The sequence below is a fragment of the Rhineura floridana genome, chromosome 15 (genome assembly GCF_030035675.1).
Source record: "Rhineura floridana isolate rRhiFlo1 chromosome 15, rRhiFlo1.hap2, whole genome shotgun sequence".
In the NCBI taxonomy this organism is placed as follows: Eukaryota; Metazoa; Chordata; class Lepidosauria; order Squamata; family Rhineuridae; genus Rhineura; species Rhineura floridana.
Window position 1 is genome coordinate 18,286,113 of NC_084494.1, and position 15,049 is coordinate 18,301,161.

General features: G+C 40.7%; 1 protein-coding gene across 7 annotated transcripts in view; it reads left to right on the forward strand.

The window, feature by feature from the left end:
* PHACTR4 (phosphatase and actin regulator 4) overlaps positions 1-15,049 on the forward strand; it is a 118,308-nt gene that overhangs the window by 24,392 nt on the left and 78,867 nt on the right. For 4 of the 7 annotated variants that reach the window (XM_061596285.1, XM_061596287.1, XM_061596286.1 and 1 more), the window contains one exon: positions 4,737-4,784. The exons of 1 other annotated variant lie outside the window; for it this stretch is intronic. In XM_061596285.1, coding sequence (XP_061452269.1) covers positions 4,757-4,784 — 28 coding nt within the window. In that variant the 5' untranslated portion in view covers positions 4,737-4,756. Of the gene's footprint in view, positions 1-4,736; positions 4,785-5,226; positions 5,312-15,049 lie in introns of those variants that run through there. 2 more of the 7 variants (XM_061596288.1, XM_061596290.1) reach the window with 2 other exon arrangements.

Consider the following 15,049-nt stretch of genomic DNA (forward strand, 5'->3'; position numbering starts at 1 on the left):
AAATGCTGCAACCTTTCCTCATAGTGAAGTTGCTCCATCCCTTTGAGCATTTTGGTTGCCCTTTTCCAACTCTACAATAACTTTTTTGGAGAGAGGCAACCAGAACTGTACACAGAATTCCAAATGCGGTCATGCCATGGATTTGAATAATAGCATCATGATATCAGCAGTTTATTTTCAGTATCTTTCCTAATGATCTCTAGCATGGAGTTTGTCTTTTTCATGGCTGCCGCACACTGGCTCAAAATCTTAATCAAGCTTTCCATGATGACCCCGATGTCACATTCCTGATTAGTCATAAGTAGGGTTGCCAGGTCAGAAGCATCCCAAACCTTGAGATTTCAGGATCAGGCCCGAGTGATGTAAATAAGCATGATACATTAAGCATCAACCACAGTTACTTGGAGCATACAATTCAAACAAACATTTATCTGATTGGAAATTAAGATAGAAATCTTAGCTAAAAGATTATGTTCCCAGGCCCAGCTGAAGGGATGGAATCACTCCTTCTCACCTGCTTAGGGAACCTGGGTAGGGAACATTGAATCTAGCCTACTTGCTTCTGGCAAGAAGGGTTTAAGTGCCTTCAGGGCAGTCATCAGAAGGCCATTGTAGGAAGAAAGAGGAGCCTAGTGTTGTGGAGATGTTAGATGGGAACACTCAGGAGTAAAGATAGATGCCCCTGAAGGCTGCAGTTCTAAACACACTTACTAAGGGACTAAGCCCCATAGAACTCAATAGGCCTTAGTTACTTCTGAGTAGATATGGTTTTGATTGTGCTGTTGGTAAAACTTGACCATATCCAAGCAGGGTTGGCAACCTCCTGCCTGGATTGCCCTGCCCCTACCTTTTAACACGGCTGCTCCAAACTTTACAGAGTTGACCTTTCTCTTCAGAAAGAGGTTTGAAAAATGAGTAAGAGTTAAGAAGATTCTCTGCCCTTTTCTGCCTACCCTGTGGGCTGCTATGAACTTACTTTGACAGCTAACCCAATTCCAGTGAGTACTTTTTTTTTTTTTACAATAATTTTTATTCAAATTTTCATAAAACATACAAAACAAGATCATAAAACATTCAAAGACAAAAAACAAAACAAAACAAAAATGATTAAACAAAAAAATAAAATGTTGACTTCCCATTTGTCGCAGATCAAATCAGTTATAGGTCTACAATATATAACAATCCTGTCTCTTAAATTATATTATAAGATCACTTTCCTCCAGTAGTTATCTTAATTAATCATCAAATCTCATAAACATTACTTTATTCTTTCCACAAAAAGTCAAAGAGAGGTTTCAATTCTTTAAGAAATATATCTATCAATTTTTCTCCAAATAAACATGTCGATTAATCCATCTCGTTAATAATAATAATAATAATCTTATTGTCATAACCATAGTCCAAATAAACATATCGATTAATCCATCTCATCAAAATCTGTTAGGTCCAATAATTTCAATAGCCATTATTCCATTATCCATATTAATTCCATCTTCAATAGTCCTGTTAAGTCCAGTAATTTCAGTGTCCAATCTTCCATTATCAGTATTCCATAATAATCTTGCTGTCATAGCCATAGTCATATAATAAGAGTCTGATGGGAATTTCCTCTATCCCAAATATTTTCTTGCCATCAATTCTGAATAAGTTGCTGAAATATTGTTGTAAAGTCATATCTGTGTTCTTCTTTTTTACAAAATGCACTGGCTCATCTCTTGAGAGTTTTTCCATTGTCACATGGCTGCAGTTAATTCCATAGATTTTCTCTATATCAAGCTCCATCACGTCATTCCAGTCCAGAAGATTATCCAAGCCATTGATAACTTGATCTCTAATATCTTCATTAATTTCTTCAGAGATAACGTTAAATTCCAAACAGTAGATTTTATTTCTAATATCCATAAACTCCAGATCTTTTTCCAATTCCACATTTGTTCCAATCTCCAAGGCTTGTATCTTCCCTTTATTTTTTCTTTTCTCATCTCTGATCTCATTCTCCTCTCTCACAGGATCCCCTATTTCTTTAAGCTCCTGCGTCATTTTGCTCAGTTCAATTTTCAGCTCCTTACTGCCCTGTCGCAGGGTTTGTTTCGTTATCTCAATCTCATCCATTATTTTCTGAAACATAATTACTTCCAGATTCTCAGCCACTTTCTTGATTGCCATTTTTAAAACCACGAAAACAAAGCAAAACAAAAATAAAGAAGAACCACTTCTTATTTCAGCAACAATTGAGTTAATATTCCAGGCTTGATGACATCACAGTATAAACAGAGCAGCCTGCCTTATCTCTCTATGTTCAAGAATACAAAACAAATTTAGTTCCCAGCATCAAAACAGTTAGTGGCGTCGTGAAGAAGCAGATTCGTCAAAATAAAATAGACCAAAAAGAGAATAGTCCCAGACAATATAATGTTCCTCGGAATAGAAATCCCTCTTCTGTTTATATCTTTAGAATGCACTTCCAGGACAGCTTTTTGCAATAGAAACAGAGATAAGCTGTTAATTTCGTGAATAACAGAGAAGAGTTATAGCTCACCCAGAAGTTCTTTAAAGCTGATTCATTTGACAAATCTCTTTTTGCTGCAACAATTTAAACCAAGTAAAAAAAATAATAGAAAGAAGGGTGCTTGCCTGTTAGTCCGTTTTCTCTTTGAAGAAAAGATAAACGTATCGCATTAATCAGATAGAGCTTGTTCGGAAGTCCGTCCGGCATTGCTGGCTGGACCTTTTCTCATAAATTAATGAAATCCAGTCCTCCCAACAAAAACAGGCTTTTGAGGTTGATCTCTACGTTTCTCCCTACCCGGGAGAAATTTCATCAGTCAAAAAAAAAAATGTTCTGACTGATTTATATCTGAATAAGCTTCTTTTGAGGCGGGAGCCCGTCTCAAAAGCAGGCACAAGCGAAGTCACCCTTCCCGGAAGTCCCAATTCCAGTGAGTACTAATTGACAGAGAGAAAATACACATGGTTTGGTTCTACCTTCACATACAATAGCTTGGGAACAATAGTTATTGTAGCCACACTTCCCAGTATGTGAATTCTCTTTTATCACTATTGAGCAAGAAACAAACTGTCATGCAAACAACAAGGTGCATCATCAGTGGGTTTAAGGCGGTTGAGCGCATGGAACCACTGTTGTTGCTTCTATGGATGTAACGGAATGAGGTTAGAGGTAAATGAAATGAAAATAGAAAAAGAAAAAGAAAAGACAGGAATGATTTCCTAAATGCAATATCATACCAACCACAACAAGATTCCTATGAGTAAAGCAGAAAACTCAGCATCCCACAACCAGTCAGGATTCCTAACCAAAACTAAAAAAAATCCTGGCAGCCAGTCAGTCAAGGTCATGGAAATCCCCATGCAGCACAAGCTGACCCTGGGGGCTGCAGTTAGTGCAGAATGCTGTGGCATGATTGCTGACATGAGTGAGACCCTATCAGCACATAATACTTCTTCTGTGAAATCTGTACTGGTTGCTGATTTGCTACAAGGCCAAGTTCAAGGTGTGTTTTCCATGTTATGGATATCACATAGTACTTGTTCTGCTCTTGTAAAAAATCAGTCCTTTGGTGTGGCAGCAGCTATACTTTGGAACTCCCTGCCTATTGACATTAGGAAGACACCTTCATTGTACTCTTTTCGGCACCTGCTATAAAAACATTTTTGTTTAGGTAAGCCTATGCAGCCATGTAGAAGCTATTATGTTTGCAATCTGTTTTTAACACAATGTTGGTTGTATTATTTTCGATGTTTTTAAATACCTGCCTATTTTTGCCAATAATTGTATTGTCTTAATTCCTTCCATAGACCTCTTTGAGGTTTTTTACAATACATATATAAATACATAAATACACAGTGGAGTCACTGTGGCCCTTGGGTCTCTTTCCACTTTTAGGAACAAAGCAATCTACCTTATAACGTTGGTACCATCTAACTCATTACTGTTGACATGGACCAGCATTGGCTCTCCAGGATTCCAGGCAATAGTCTTTTCCAGAGATTGAATTTAGGATCTTTGCATGCAAAGCATATGCCCTACCACTGAGCTACAGCCCTTCCCCTGATTAAAAAAGTATCTTTTAAAATTGTTCTTTTCAGTTCACTAATGAATGCACAGCATACCTAGGGCAGATCCACACAATTCATTTAAAGCACATTCAACATATATTTGAAGCACATAAATCCCACCACAGAATCATGGGGACTGTAGTTTAAGGATGGTGGGAACTATAACAGTGAGGGGGAAACTACACTTCCCAGCATTCTGTATCTAGCTCTAAACCTTTGGGGCAGGGATTTGAGTGGTGGCAGCTGAGGTGCCCTGAACACCTTGGCTGCCCCCACCAAAACAGTGAGACCCAACCTTCCATTCTAGTTTGGAAGTATGAATCTTGCCTATCTTGTGCTGAGCCTTCCAAAGCTCAGTGAAACTTAAACCGCCCGGATGGTTTCAGCCCCAAGTTAGAGAGGCCACTCCTCTTGTCATGCTTACCCAGAGAGTAATGAAACACTCACCATGCTAAGAGTGGCAAGTTGAAACATTGGACCTTTGCATGGAAGTAGAAATTCCTAATGTTTCTAGGACACTCTTTGATCATGTTGTAGAGTTTGTGTATTTAACCAGGGATGTTACTCCTTTGCTTGGATGTTAAAGCTTCTCACGTTCAATAGATCCATGATTTAATATAATGTGAAAGCTTCTTTCTAATTTCTCTTTTCTTTTTCAGGATTTGCTCAGAAACCTAGCATGTCACAGGAAATGGAAGATAGCATTGGTAAGAGTTCCTCTGGTTGCTTAGATTCAGTGTTTGCTATCTCTTCTTTCCCCAGTCATCCTAATTCTTCGGTTTTTCAGTTCACTTTTAGTCTTATTTGTGTGATACAAATGACATTGGCACACTGGTCAGTTGAATAGTCAGATATTAACAGTTGACTGCCTGCTATATGACCAAAGTCAAATACTGAGCTGGTTGACTGCCTGCTATATGACCAAAGTCAAATACTGAGCTGGTTCACACATAACACTAAGTCAAACTATGGCTTGGCAAGAATCTGTGAGTGTGCAGGTTGCTGGAGAGAAGATTGCTGCCACTCTGTGCTCCTCTCTTGGTTCTCGTGCTACTGTGAGCTAAGTATGTTGTCTGAACCAGGGCTTGTGGTTTGTGTTGCTCCAGACAAGCTATGAGCTGTTATCAAGGTTTGTTCTTGGGCTTACAGCTTGTGGTTTGTCTGGAGGAGGCAACCACGAGCCCAAGGACCAGGGGAGAAATGCAGCGGCAGTGATCTCCTCTCTGGAAACATGGTATGGCTTAGTGTTGTCTGATAAGCATATTGTTAAATACTTTATCAAGTCATGATGTTAATGCTTGAAGAACTGGCCTATTGCCTACTTAGCACAACTGCCTGTAAACACCTGACTTGTTTTTTTAATTATTGCTGTTGCTTACTTAGCTTTGTTCTCTTTAATTTCATTTTTCAAAAGAAATTGTAGGCTGACCCTGGTGGTCCAGAATAAAAGCCAAAGAGAAGAACTGTTCAGTGAATGCTTTACAGTGATAGAAATCTTATCTAACACTCTTATAATTCATTATAGTCTTTTAAAAAATTAGTTGTTTCACAATAATAGTGAACAAATTTGTTTTTGTAATTAGAAGTATCAAATCTGTTGATTAGATTATGTTTCTTGTGCTCATAAAGTTAATACTTTTAGCATATCTGATTAGTTGACAGTGTTCGACCCTTTGTGCCAGTGTATAAAGAACTCTGATCTTGCTGACAGTTGCACAGGGAAGAATCTTTATGCTGCTTAAGATTTTTACCTGAATGAGTTTTAGACCTCAAAGAACTTTTCTCCTTTAGTTTGTAAATATGCAAGTATGTGATCATATGTGGACTCAGCTTTTTCAACAACATCTACAAAAAACAGCTATGATGCCAGGAGCTCCTCTCAAAACAGTTACAGGATCACAATGACTACCTTGTGGTTGAGAGTTTGAAGCTCAATGGTAGCGTACATCCATGCTTTCTATGCTGTTCAGTCCCCGACATCTCCGACATCTCCATCTAGAGTTAGAAAAATCCCCTGTCTGAAACCCCGGGGTGCTGCTTCACTCTGGGTAGACAGTACTGAGCTGGATGGATTGCTTTGTATCGCTGGTAATGGAAAAGGATTCTTTAGAGTTCAGAAGCACTACTCTCATTTCTTTCTGCTTAGTGTTACGCTATGTGTTGCGTGGGTGGGGAAAAGATTAAACACAGAATTAAAGACAGTTGCCTCTGTCCTAAGTGACTTTCTCAGGTCAAATTAACCTATGTAAGTGACTTTAATTACCAGCATAAGAAGTACTGTATTTAGCCAGTTTCAAAATTTGTGCAAAGCTGCCAGTAAGAGGCATTAATCTCTTTTCCACCTAATTATTTTGGCCAAAATTCTTAACAATGCATTCTGTGCAGCAAGGGCAACTGCTTTTGCAAATTTCCCATGTGTCTTATAGCATGATGCGTGTAATTCACTTGGAATACTCCATCTTTGTGTACTTTAAGGGAAGTGGCATTCTGCAAGAGGTGGCATTTCTGGTGTTACCTGACCTATTTAAGACAATAGTAAAAAAAACAACCCTGTTTGTCTTGAGTGTGGTATGCACTACACCTGGTGCCCTTCTTTAAAAAAGATTCCCCTTTAAGTGATATGGTAGAGAGCTCACTACATTGGAGAATTTGTGACTTATCTTAAATGTTGCAGCCCATTAAGAAAGTTTGCGATTGCAAATTTGGATAGTGGCCATATATTTTGTCTAGTTCAGGAGACATCACTCTGTCATGCATTATCCGAGTTCCCGTAATGACAGGGATTAATTATGGAAAGGCCAGCTTGGGACACAGCAGAAATCAGTCTCCACGGCCCTAATGACTTGGTTGGCATGGCTGTAGTTTTCTGTCTATGCTAGAGTCCATGTGTTGCAGTGTTGATGCTCCTGATGACAGCAGAACTGCTATTATGTGCTGTAATTGTTCCTTTAATTGGATGTTTCACTAGTTTTACTGCCGTCTTTTTTCCATTGAGATTTGATGCAAGGCATACCACAGAATGATCTTTGGATAATCTGATAGTGATTATACAGGTTCTATCTCCATATGTATTTAATATTTCCCACTAGACATCTAGTTTTCTGTTTTTATGGTACAGTGATCAGATCTGCAAATTTCTCATGGTGGGGTTATTGCTGTTAAAGCCAAAAGCCTGCATCTTTTGAATTGGAGACTTTACCCCCCATCAAAAAAACAAACTAATAAAGCCCAGTTTGGCAATGAAGAATTTCAGCTGCTGGAGGAAATTGTTGCAAGCCTTTGTGTGTTGCTGTTTTATCTTCCCAGGTAACATTTTAAGATATCCAGACCCTTGTTCTCGCAACATAACTGTGATGAGTGAGCATGTGTTGGGGAGACTCAGGGACAGCAAGTCAAATACCTGCCTCTGTACTTGCAACTGTTCCTGCCTAAGGTTCGCTTTATGCCATTAGGAATCCTGGAGGAGCCTTGTGTGCGTATAGTTGTACCCATGTAGGCTCTCTGTATATATTTAGTTAAATACATGTTGGTTGGTCAAGGGGGCTTATTGTGATCCTGCCCCCCTGCCCACACATGTTCACTCACCACTGTTACGGTAGTGCAGTGGCTTCCATACTTTTCCCCCTGGGGATCCTGTGAAAATTCCTGATGGCCTTGGAGGATCGCTTAATGATTTTTCTGCCTCTTGTACCAATTGTAATGTGCTGTGCCAGATGCTATGTGATTTTGAATTGTATTCTTATTGCTTCTTTTATTTCTTGTATTGTATTTTATTGTATTACAATTTGCACTCCATAGAATTTAAGGTGTAATACAATAAAATACAATACAAGTAATAAAAGAAGCAATAAAATGCAAATAAATATCAATAAGAATATTTAATGTGGGCTTATCATGGACCACCTGTATAAAGTTCATGAACCACTGGTGTCCATGGACCACAGTTTGGGAACCCCCGATGTAAAGGAAATGGGACTCTGGGCTGCATAGGTACAAGAGTCGATGAAGCTGAGTTTACAGTCCAGGTCATATGGGACTACCTCTGTTGATTCGGACAGTTTCTCCCCCAACATTTATTTACTTACATGCATTTCCCAACTGGGTGACTGTACTGATTTCTTCCCTTTGCAGTTTGTTTGTTACCTGCTTGCACAATGTGTGTTTAGCTACTTACATTGGAAGGTCTTGCATATCTTCTGTGTAGCATTGTTGTGTATCTCCTTGGCCACTGTGAGATCCCAAGGAAAATATTTTTTTGTTTGCTGCTTTTTCAAGGAGTTGTGAGGAACGAGCAAGTTCTGCTTAGTTGCCACAGCTAATGGCAAAAATGCTGCCTAACATAGTAATATGACTGATAAGCAGATAAAATCTAGTGCCCTGCTGGTTAACCTTTGCATGGCCCTGTGTTGTTATGAATTTTTTTTTTTAAAGCTTGGGAATATTAAACCCTCCTGAGAAGGATACAAAATAGTTGTCTGGGTGGTGATTAGTGTGAATTGGAACATAAATACATTTTTGGTTCAGATTTCTAGCAAAAGCTTAATGTGTATGATTCTTACTTCCCCAGAAAACATTTTATCCTTACAGGACCACTCTGAAATGATATGTTTTTATTTCCTCACATAACTAAAAACTCAGGGTAAATTTTATAGAAGGAATTTGATGTGGAGGATGCTGCGCTGGTATCTTCGTAAATCTGATTTGTGGCTATGTTCAAACGTCACCTTAAACCATAGTTAATGGTTCGTTATGGCTTAATGCTAAGAAGCAGAGTGCTGATGGTCAATAGTCCCAGCTTTGCCTGGAGCAGCAGACCACAAGTTTTTGTTTGTCATGTTGCTGGAACCCGGGCTCATGGTTTGGTTCTCTCCAAATAAACTATGAACCTGGGTTCACACATATTTTGGTTAAGCAACAAATGTGTTCCAAGGCTACACATCATATTTATCCTAACTGCCTGGGGTGGTGTTTCCCAAACCTTTCTCTCTCCATCCCCCCCCCATGGACCGCTTAAAATTGCTGATAGTCTTGGTGTACTACTTAATGATGTTTCTGCCTGTTGTAGGAATTGTAATGTGTTGCGCTAGATGCTGTAGGATTTTTAATTGTATTTGTATTGCTTCGTTTATTTCTTATATATTGTATTACTATTTGCAGTCCATAAAATTCAAATTGGAATACAATGAAATACAATACAAAATATAAAAGAAGCAATACAATACAATTAAAAATCAATATAAATATTTAGTGTGATGGAATGCATCGTCTCTCTCCAATCACATATCCACAGACATGCTGTGGACCACCTGAATGAAGCTCATGGACCATTGGTGGTCCACAGACCACAGTTGTGGAATCCCTGGTCTGTGGTATCTTTTTTCCATCCAAAGGGATTTTTGTTCTTTAGGACTTCCACTATCCTCAAGACCCCTTTGGTGCTCTGACTAAATCAATACCAATAAATGAAGAAGCATAAGAGGATTGTTTTAGGTAGGGCTGTGGAGTCGGTACGCCCGACCTTCGACTCCGACTCCTCTATTTTTCTACTGTCTGACTCCGACTCCAACTCCTTCATAAATGACAAATGTATATTAACTAGTAATAACAAATTTACTATAGTAAAATGGTAGCACAAGGCATTTCATCACCACCACGTAAATCCAGAGCTTGGAAAAGTTACTTCTTTAAACTACAACTCCCATCAGCCCCAGGGATTGGGCTCGTGGGAGTTGTAGTTCAAAAAGTAACTTTTTCAAGCTCTGGATTCACGTGGTGGTGATGAAATGCCTTGTGCTACCATTTTACTACAGTAAATTTGTTATTACTAGTTAATATACATTCGCCATTTATGAAGGAGTTGGAGTTGGAGTCGGTACATTTCTACCGACACCGACTCCACGACTCCGACTCCACAGCCCTGGTTTTAGGTCTTACATGTTGCTTGTTGGAGTGAAGAGAAATCACCGCCGTGCACTTCTGTTATATTTATATGTCTTGCACATTTCACTGTTGCAGTTTACTTTCCACATTTTTGGATCATCCGTTCTGTAAAAGAATGGATTAAAGCCTGCACTTACAGCAGTGGAAGCTTGTCTATTAGGGTGAATGGGGCACTGCCCCAACAAACTCAGTCTGCCTTCAGCTAGTCCCCACCTTCTTACGTACAACCAGTCCAGAGGGTGGCCCTGGCTGTCAGCTGCCTCTTCCTTGCTCTCAGTGTTGCCCTTGTAGAACTCAGCCGGGAGGAGGATGCGGGCAAAACTAAAATTAGCTGGATCTGTTAGTCATTGGCTCTGGCTGTACCTACTGTTGGCCTCTCTGCCTTCTGCCCTACCAGTCCCCAAAAGCACTAGCCACCACTGGCTTACAGGGTGCCAGTTTGAGCTGCTTGTGGTGGCGGAAAAGCCATTTTGTTTAAACTCTCTTCTGCCACAGTCGTGCATGAAGTAGAATTTTGAGGGCTGAACGGGGGTGCTGAATTGTCCCAGATTTGCTGCTTACCTCCACACAGTCTCACTTTCGTCCCCAGTGGGCTCCAATCTTAGAAGTGAGCCCACCTATGAGAAAAATAATGGGGTGGTGGTGTCTATAGGGAGTTGAGAAGTGATGCAAGGGTGAGAGAAAGTTCAGCACCTCTCACTCACACACACTTTTCATCCTTAAAACCAGACCTCCCAGCCCCATAAAGATAAAGGATGGCACAGACCCAGTGGCTTAATTCAGTTATGTCAAGCCACTCTGAATGGCAACTATGGCAAAGATATAGCATGCACACTATAAAAGTCAAAACTGGAATAAAATAGGTCTGTTGCCATCATACAGAGCTTTAGTGTTTGCACAGGTCTTATCTGTGGCAACTAAACAAAATTTACTAATGGCTATAATTCACACTTACTATTTCAGGTCAAGATTTGTAGGGATGATCACTTGTCAGTCAGAATGTTGTTGTTCCAGTTGTACTTGCCTTTCTGACAAGCCCCAACTTGGCATTCATGCCCAATTTTTCTAGTTGCTCCAATTATGTAAATACCTTGCCGATCTTATTATGGAGCCAGGCTATTCTGCTGTAGAGACACTAGATGGCAGTCTCTGCTTTCAGCTTTCTGCCTATGCGGAGGAAAAAAACTGCTTCTTGTTTGTAACAAGTTTTTTTAAAAACAATTCTAAGGGAAGGCTTTGCTCTATGTTTGGCAGGGTGGGGAACCTCGGGAGCTTAATGTGCTGCTCCAGGCCTTTCTGTCTGGCCCTCAGGACTCTTCCCAGGTGACACTTCTCCCCAGCCGCATCCCCTCTCCCCAGGCCATGCCTCTCACTGGCCTTTCTTTGTTCCCGCCTTAAGTGCATTTGACTGGCTGGCATGTGTGCTTGAACTCGGATAACTGGATAAGTTTCCTGCTTGTCTGGATGGAGAATGGGGGAGGTGCTACTGTACAAAGGTAATCACATTCTATGCTTTGCCCACTTTTGCCTCTGGCCCTGCACACCACTGGCAAGTGGCCCTACGAAGGTTGCCCAGAAGGGAATACGGCCCTCTGGCTGAAAAGGTTTCCTGCCCCTGATGTATTCCTTCCAAGTGCTAAGATAGGGATAGTTGATTTAGTGTTGCCATAATGTTGTTGGACTCCATTTTCCTTGATTTCTGACCATTGGCCATGCTGGCTGGGGTTGATTGGAATGGGAGCCCAACAACATGTGGAGGGCACCACGTTGGTTATCCCTGTGCAAAGGCGTAACACCACCTTTCAGTTATGACAGCCTTTTTATTTACAGTTGCCTGTTAAATCTTTATTTTCCCCTCCTTTCATGGATCCATGAGGCAGCCATCAAAATACTGATTATTTCAGTAAACAATTAAAGCATAATTGCTAAAATCCAATAAACATTAGAGCAACCAAAAATAGACAACAGAATTAGAGCAGTAACAACAATCAGTTAGTGATGTCATATTCAGTTAAGCCCAAAAGGCGATCTTACAGGGAGCCATCTTCACCTAATTCCTATAGATTAATAAAGATGGAGTAAGATGGATCTTCTTAAAGGAAGCTCCAGTTTTGGCACCAGTGTTGAAAAGGCCCTGCCCAGCATGGCAAGCCACCATATGTCTGATGGTAGGGTTGCAAAGTGCAGAGCCTCTCAGGATCTTTAATGTTTGGGCATGTTGATATGGGAGATACTCGGGTTGAAGGGTGGAATAATGGGAGTTATAGTCTAATAATATCTGAAGGGCCACAGTTTCCCCACCCATGAGGTACAGCAGGGTTGGAGAACCTGCTGTACCTCCCATTGTTGTTGGACTCCATCTCCAATCATCCTCAGCCAGCATGGGCAATGGTCAAGGATGATGGGAATGGTAGCCCAACATTGGTATTGTTTGCCATTTTTTATTCTGATAAAGCTTTTCCGGTTGTGTGTGTGTGTGTGTGTGTGTGGGGATCTGGAAGGTCATAGGTTCCCTATCCCTGGTGTAAAGAGTTCCTATGGGCTTTTTACTGAAATTATATATGCTTCATTGCTGATTGCTGCCACCCTTGCAGCTCTTTATAATAACAATAATGATATACTTGAAGATACTGTATTAACTTGCAGCTGTCATTTTCCAAATGATTGCACAATGTGCAATTTTGGTAGAGAGTCAAGTTGTTTCCACAGGGAAACTGGTGGTTGCTCTTTGTCTCATTCTGATATAGTAGAAATATGACCTGAGGATACTTGACAAAGGGGTTTGAGCTTTAAGTGTAAGGCGGCATGGGGGATTTGAGTTTAATGCTTTAGGGAGCTGTAGTGGGCCTAAGTAATTTTCCCTCCTTAACGCAAAATACTTCTGTGTAACTGATATAAAGTGCTGACTCTTAACCAATTGCTGAAACTCTGCAAGGGGAGAGCAGCTTCTTTCACAAAAGGCACCAGGTCAGTGGAAGTTAACTGCATTTCAGCAGTTTCGAATGGTGCTGTGTGGGAAGCTATTTCCGTTAGCTCCCAAGTTATTTCATGCTCTTTTATTCTAGTGCATCTAGCAATACCAATACACTATTTTGTATGAGTGCTGCTGGTGTTTCCCATATAAGGACTACACTTGCAAGAGACCTTTGTTTTGGTCTTATTCAGTTATTTGTCTTCTTGGACTGTTGTCATATCAGACACAGTGAGGTGCTTGTGTACTTCCAGCAAGTGCCTAGGTCACAGTGTTCATAGAAAGGCATTTCTTGTGAGTAGAGTACCTGTCTACATCATGGTAACATGGCATTATTTGTGCACATTGCTGCCATCAACCAAGATGGTGGCAGAGGCTTCAGCCCCTTACGGAAACCTTGGCCGCCATCTTGATTGATGGCAACCCTGCGTGCACTGCAGAAAACAGCAGAGAGAAGGGTAGGTGAAGCGGGGGGATGGCTGGCGGCTCGGAAGATCCTCCTGTCCTGTGAGCCGTGGCTCTTGCTGTGGATCGCGGAAGGGGAGTGGAGGGGCCCCTCAGGGGCCCCTGTAGCTCCAGGGGCCCTCGGGCCAGTGCCCCACCTGGCTGCCCTTTAGAACTGGCCCTGGTTTCCACAGTCACTGGCTGAAATTTAGAAATATAGAAATTGGTTCAATAAAAAGAAACCTACTTAATAAATATAAATAATAAAAAGAATATAAATAATAAAAAGAAATCTACAACAAAAAAGCATGGCTGTAAAGGTGGCATTTCTTCTGCAGTTTTGTGACACTTGATGCAGAATATTATCTGCAGATTTCTGAGAATTTCAGTTTTGGATGTTAAGCTTCAAAGGCTACAGAAATGTGCAGGCAGCCTTTGTCCAGAGCAGCCTTTCCCAACCAGTGTGCCTCCAGATGTTGTTGGACCACAACTCCCATCAGAGCCAGCATTGCCAATGGTCAGGAAACATCTGGAGGCACGCTGGTTGGGAAAGGCTGGTCCAGAGTGTGGAACCCTGTGCTCTGCAAATATAGCTATATCAGTGTTACCATCACACTCCAACCATGTTCCTTTTCCTATATTTTATCAATGCTGATTGCTTATCTGTAACTCTCATCCTACCACAGTTCCTCACAAAAATGTCCAAAATCTGTAAAAACCTGGCTATGAAATTGTTCAAAGTAACAATTGTTTTAAATACAGGGTTTTCGTTTTCTTGAGCTGGGATTTCTTTTCTTTTCTTTCACTCAGGATATCAAAAACCTTGATGATGACATAAGTGTTAGGTCCATATTTGGCATGTGGCTGGATTCTCTCTCTTTGTAGTGTTACTGTTTTGAAATATTTCTAATAAGTTTGGGCTTATTTCCATCTCTGGAAACCTGCTAAGCCAGCACTAACTGAGGGATCAGAGGCAAGCTGTTGGTACTAGTGCAAAACTACAGTGTTGGTGTATTCTCTGAACCAAAGAGGGTCTGTCTTCCTGCGTTAACTCATGTACTCTCGGATGGGTGGGGGATTTCATTATCTAATTTATAAACCTTTCTTCCTCTGCCTCTTTGCTCTTGTATTCCTCTTTATTCTGGTAAAATGATAGGGTTTGTAATCTCTTAGCATGGAAGATCCGAAGCTTATCTGCTAAGCATAGTTTAGTACTGTTGGGCCTAGTTAATTGCTGAATCTGATGTATGGATATGCTTGGTGACTGAATCAACATGTATATGCTTACAGTTATAAGACTAGAAATAGTGACTGAGGTTAGGGGGTCTCACAGACATTAGACTAAGGCTTGATTCATGCAGGCAACCAGGGCACAGGGACCATTTGAAAAAGCAGCCGTGTGTCAATGTGTTTGTGCAAATTACCCCAGGTAATCCTTGGGGTCTTTTAATTGTATCCTCCTATGCACCACACCCACCCACACCCTTTCCCCCTCTAGTGTTTGATCATGTGGTGAAAATGGTCAGATCTTTGACAATGTGGCAATGTTTTCAGGTGACTCTCATGCTACTGATTTCATGTATGAACTAAGCCTAAGGTTGGCCTTTTGAGGACATG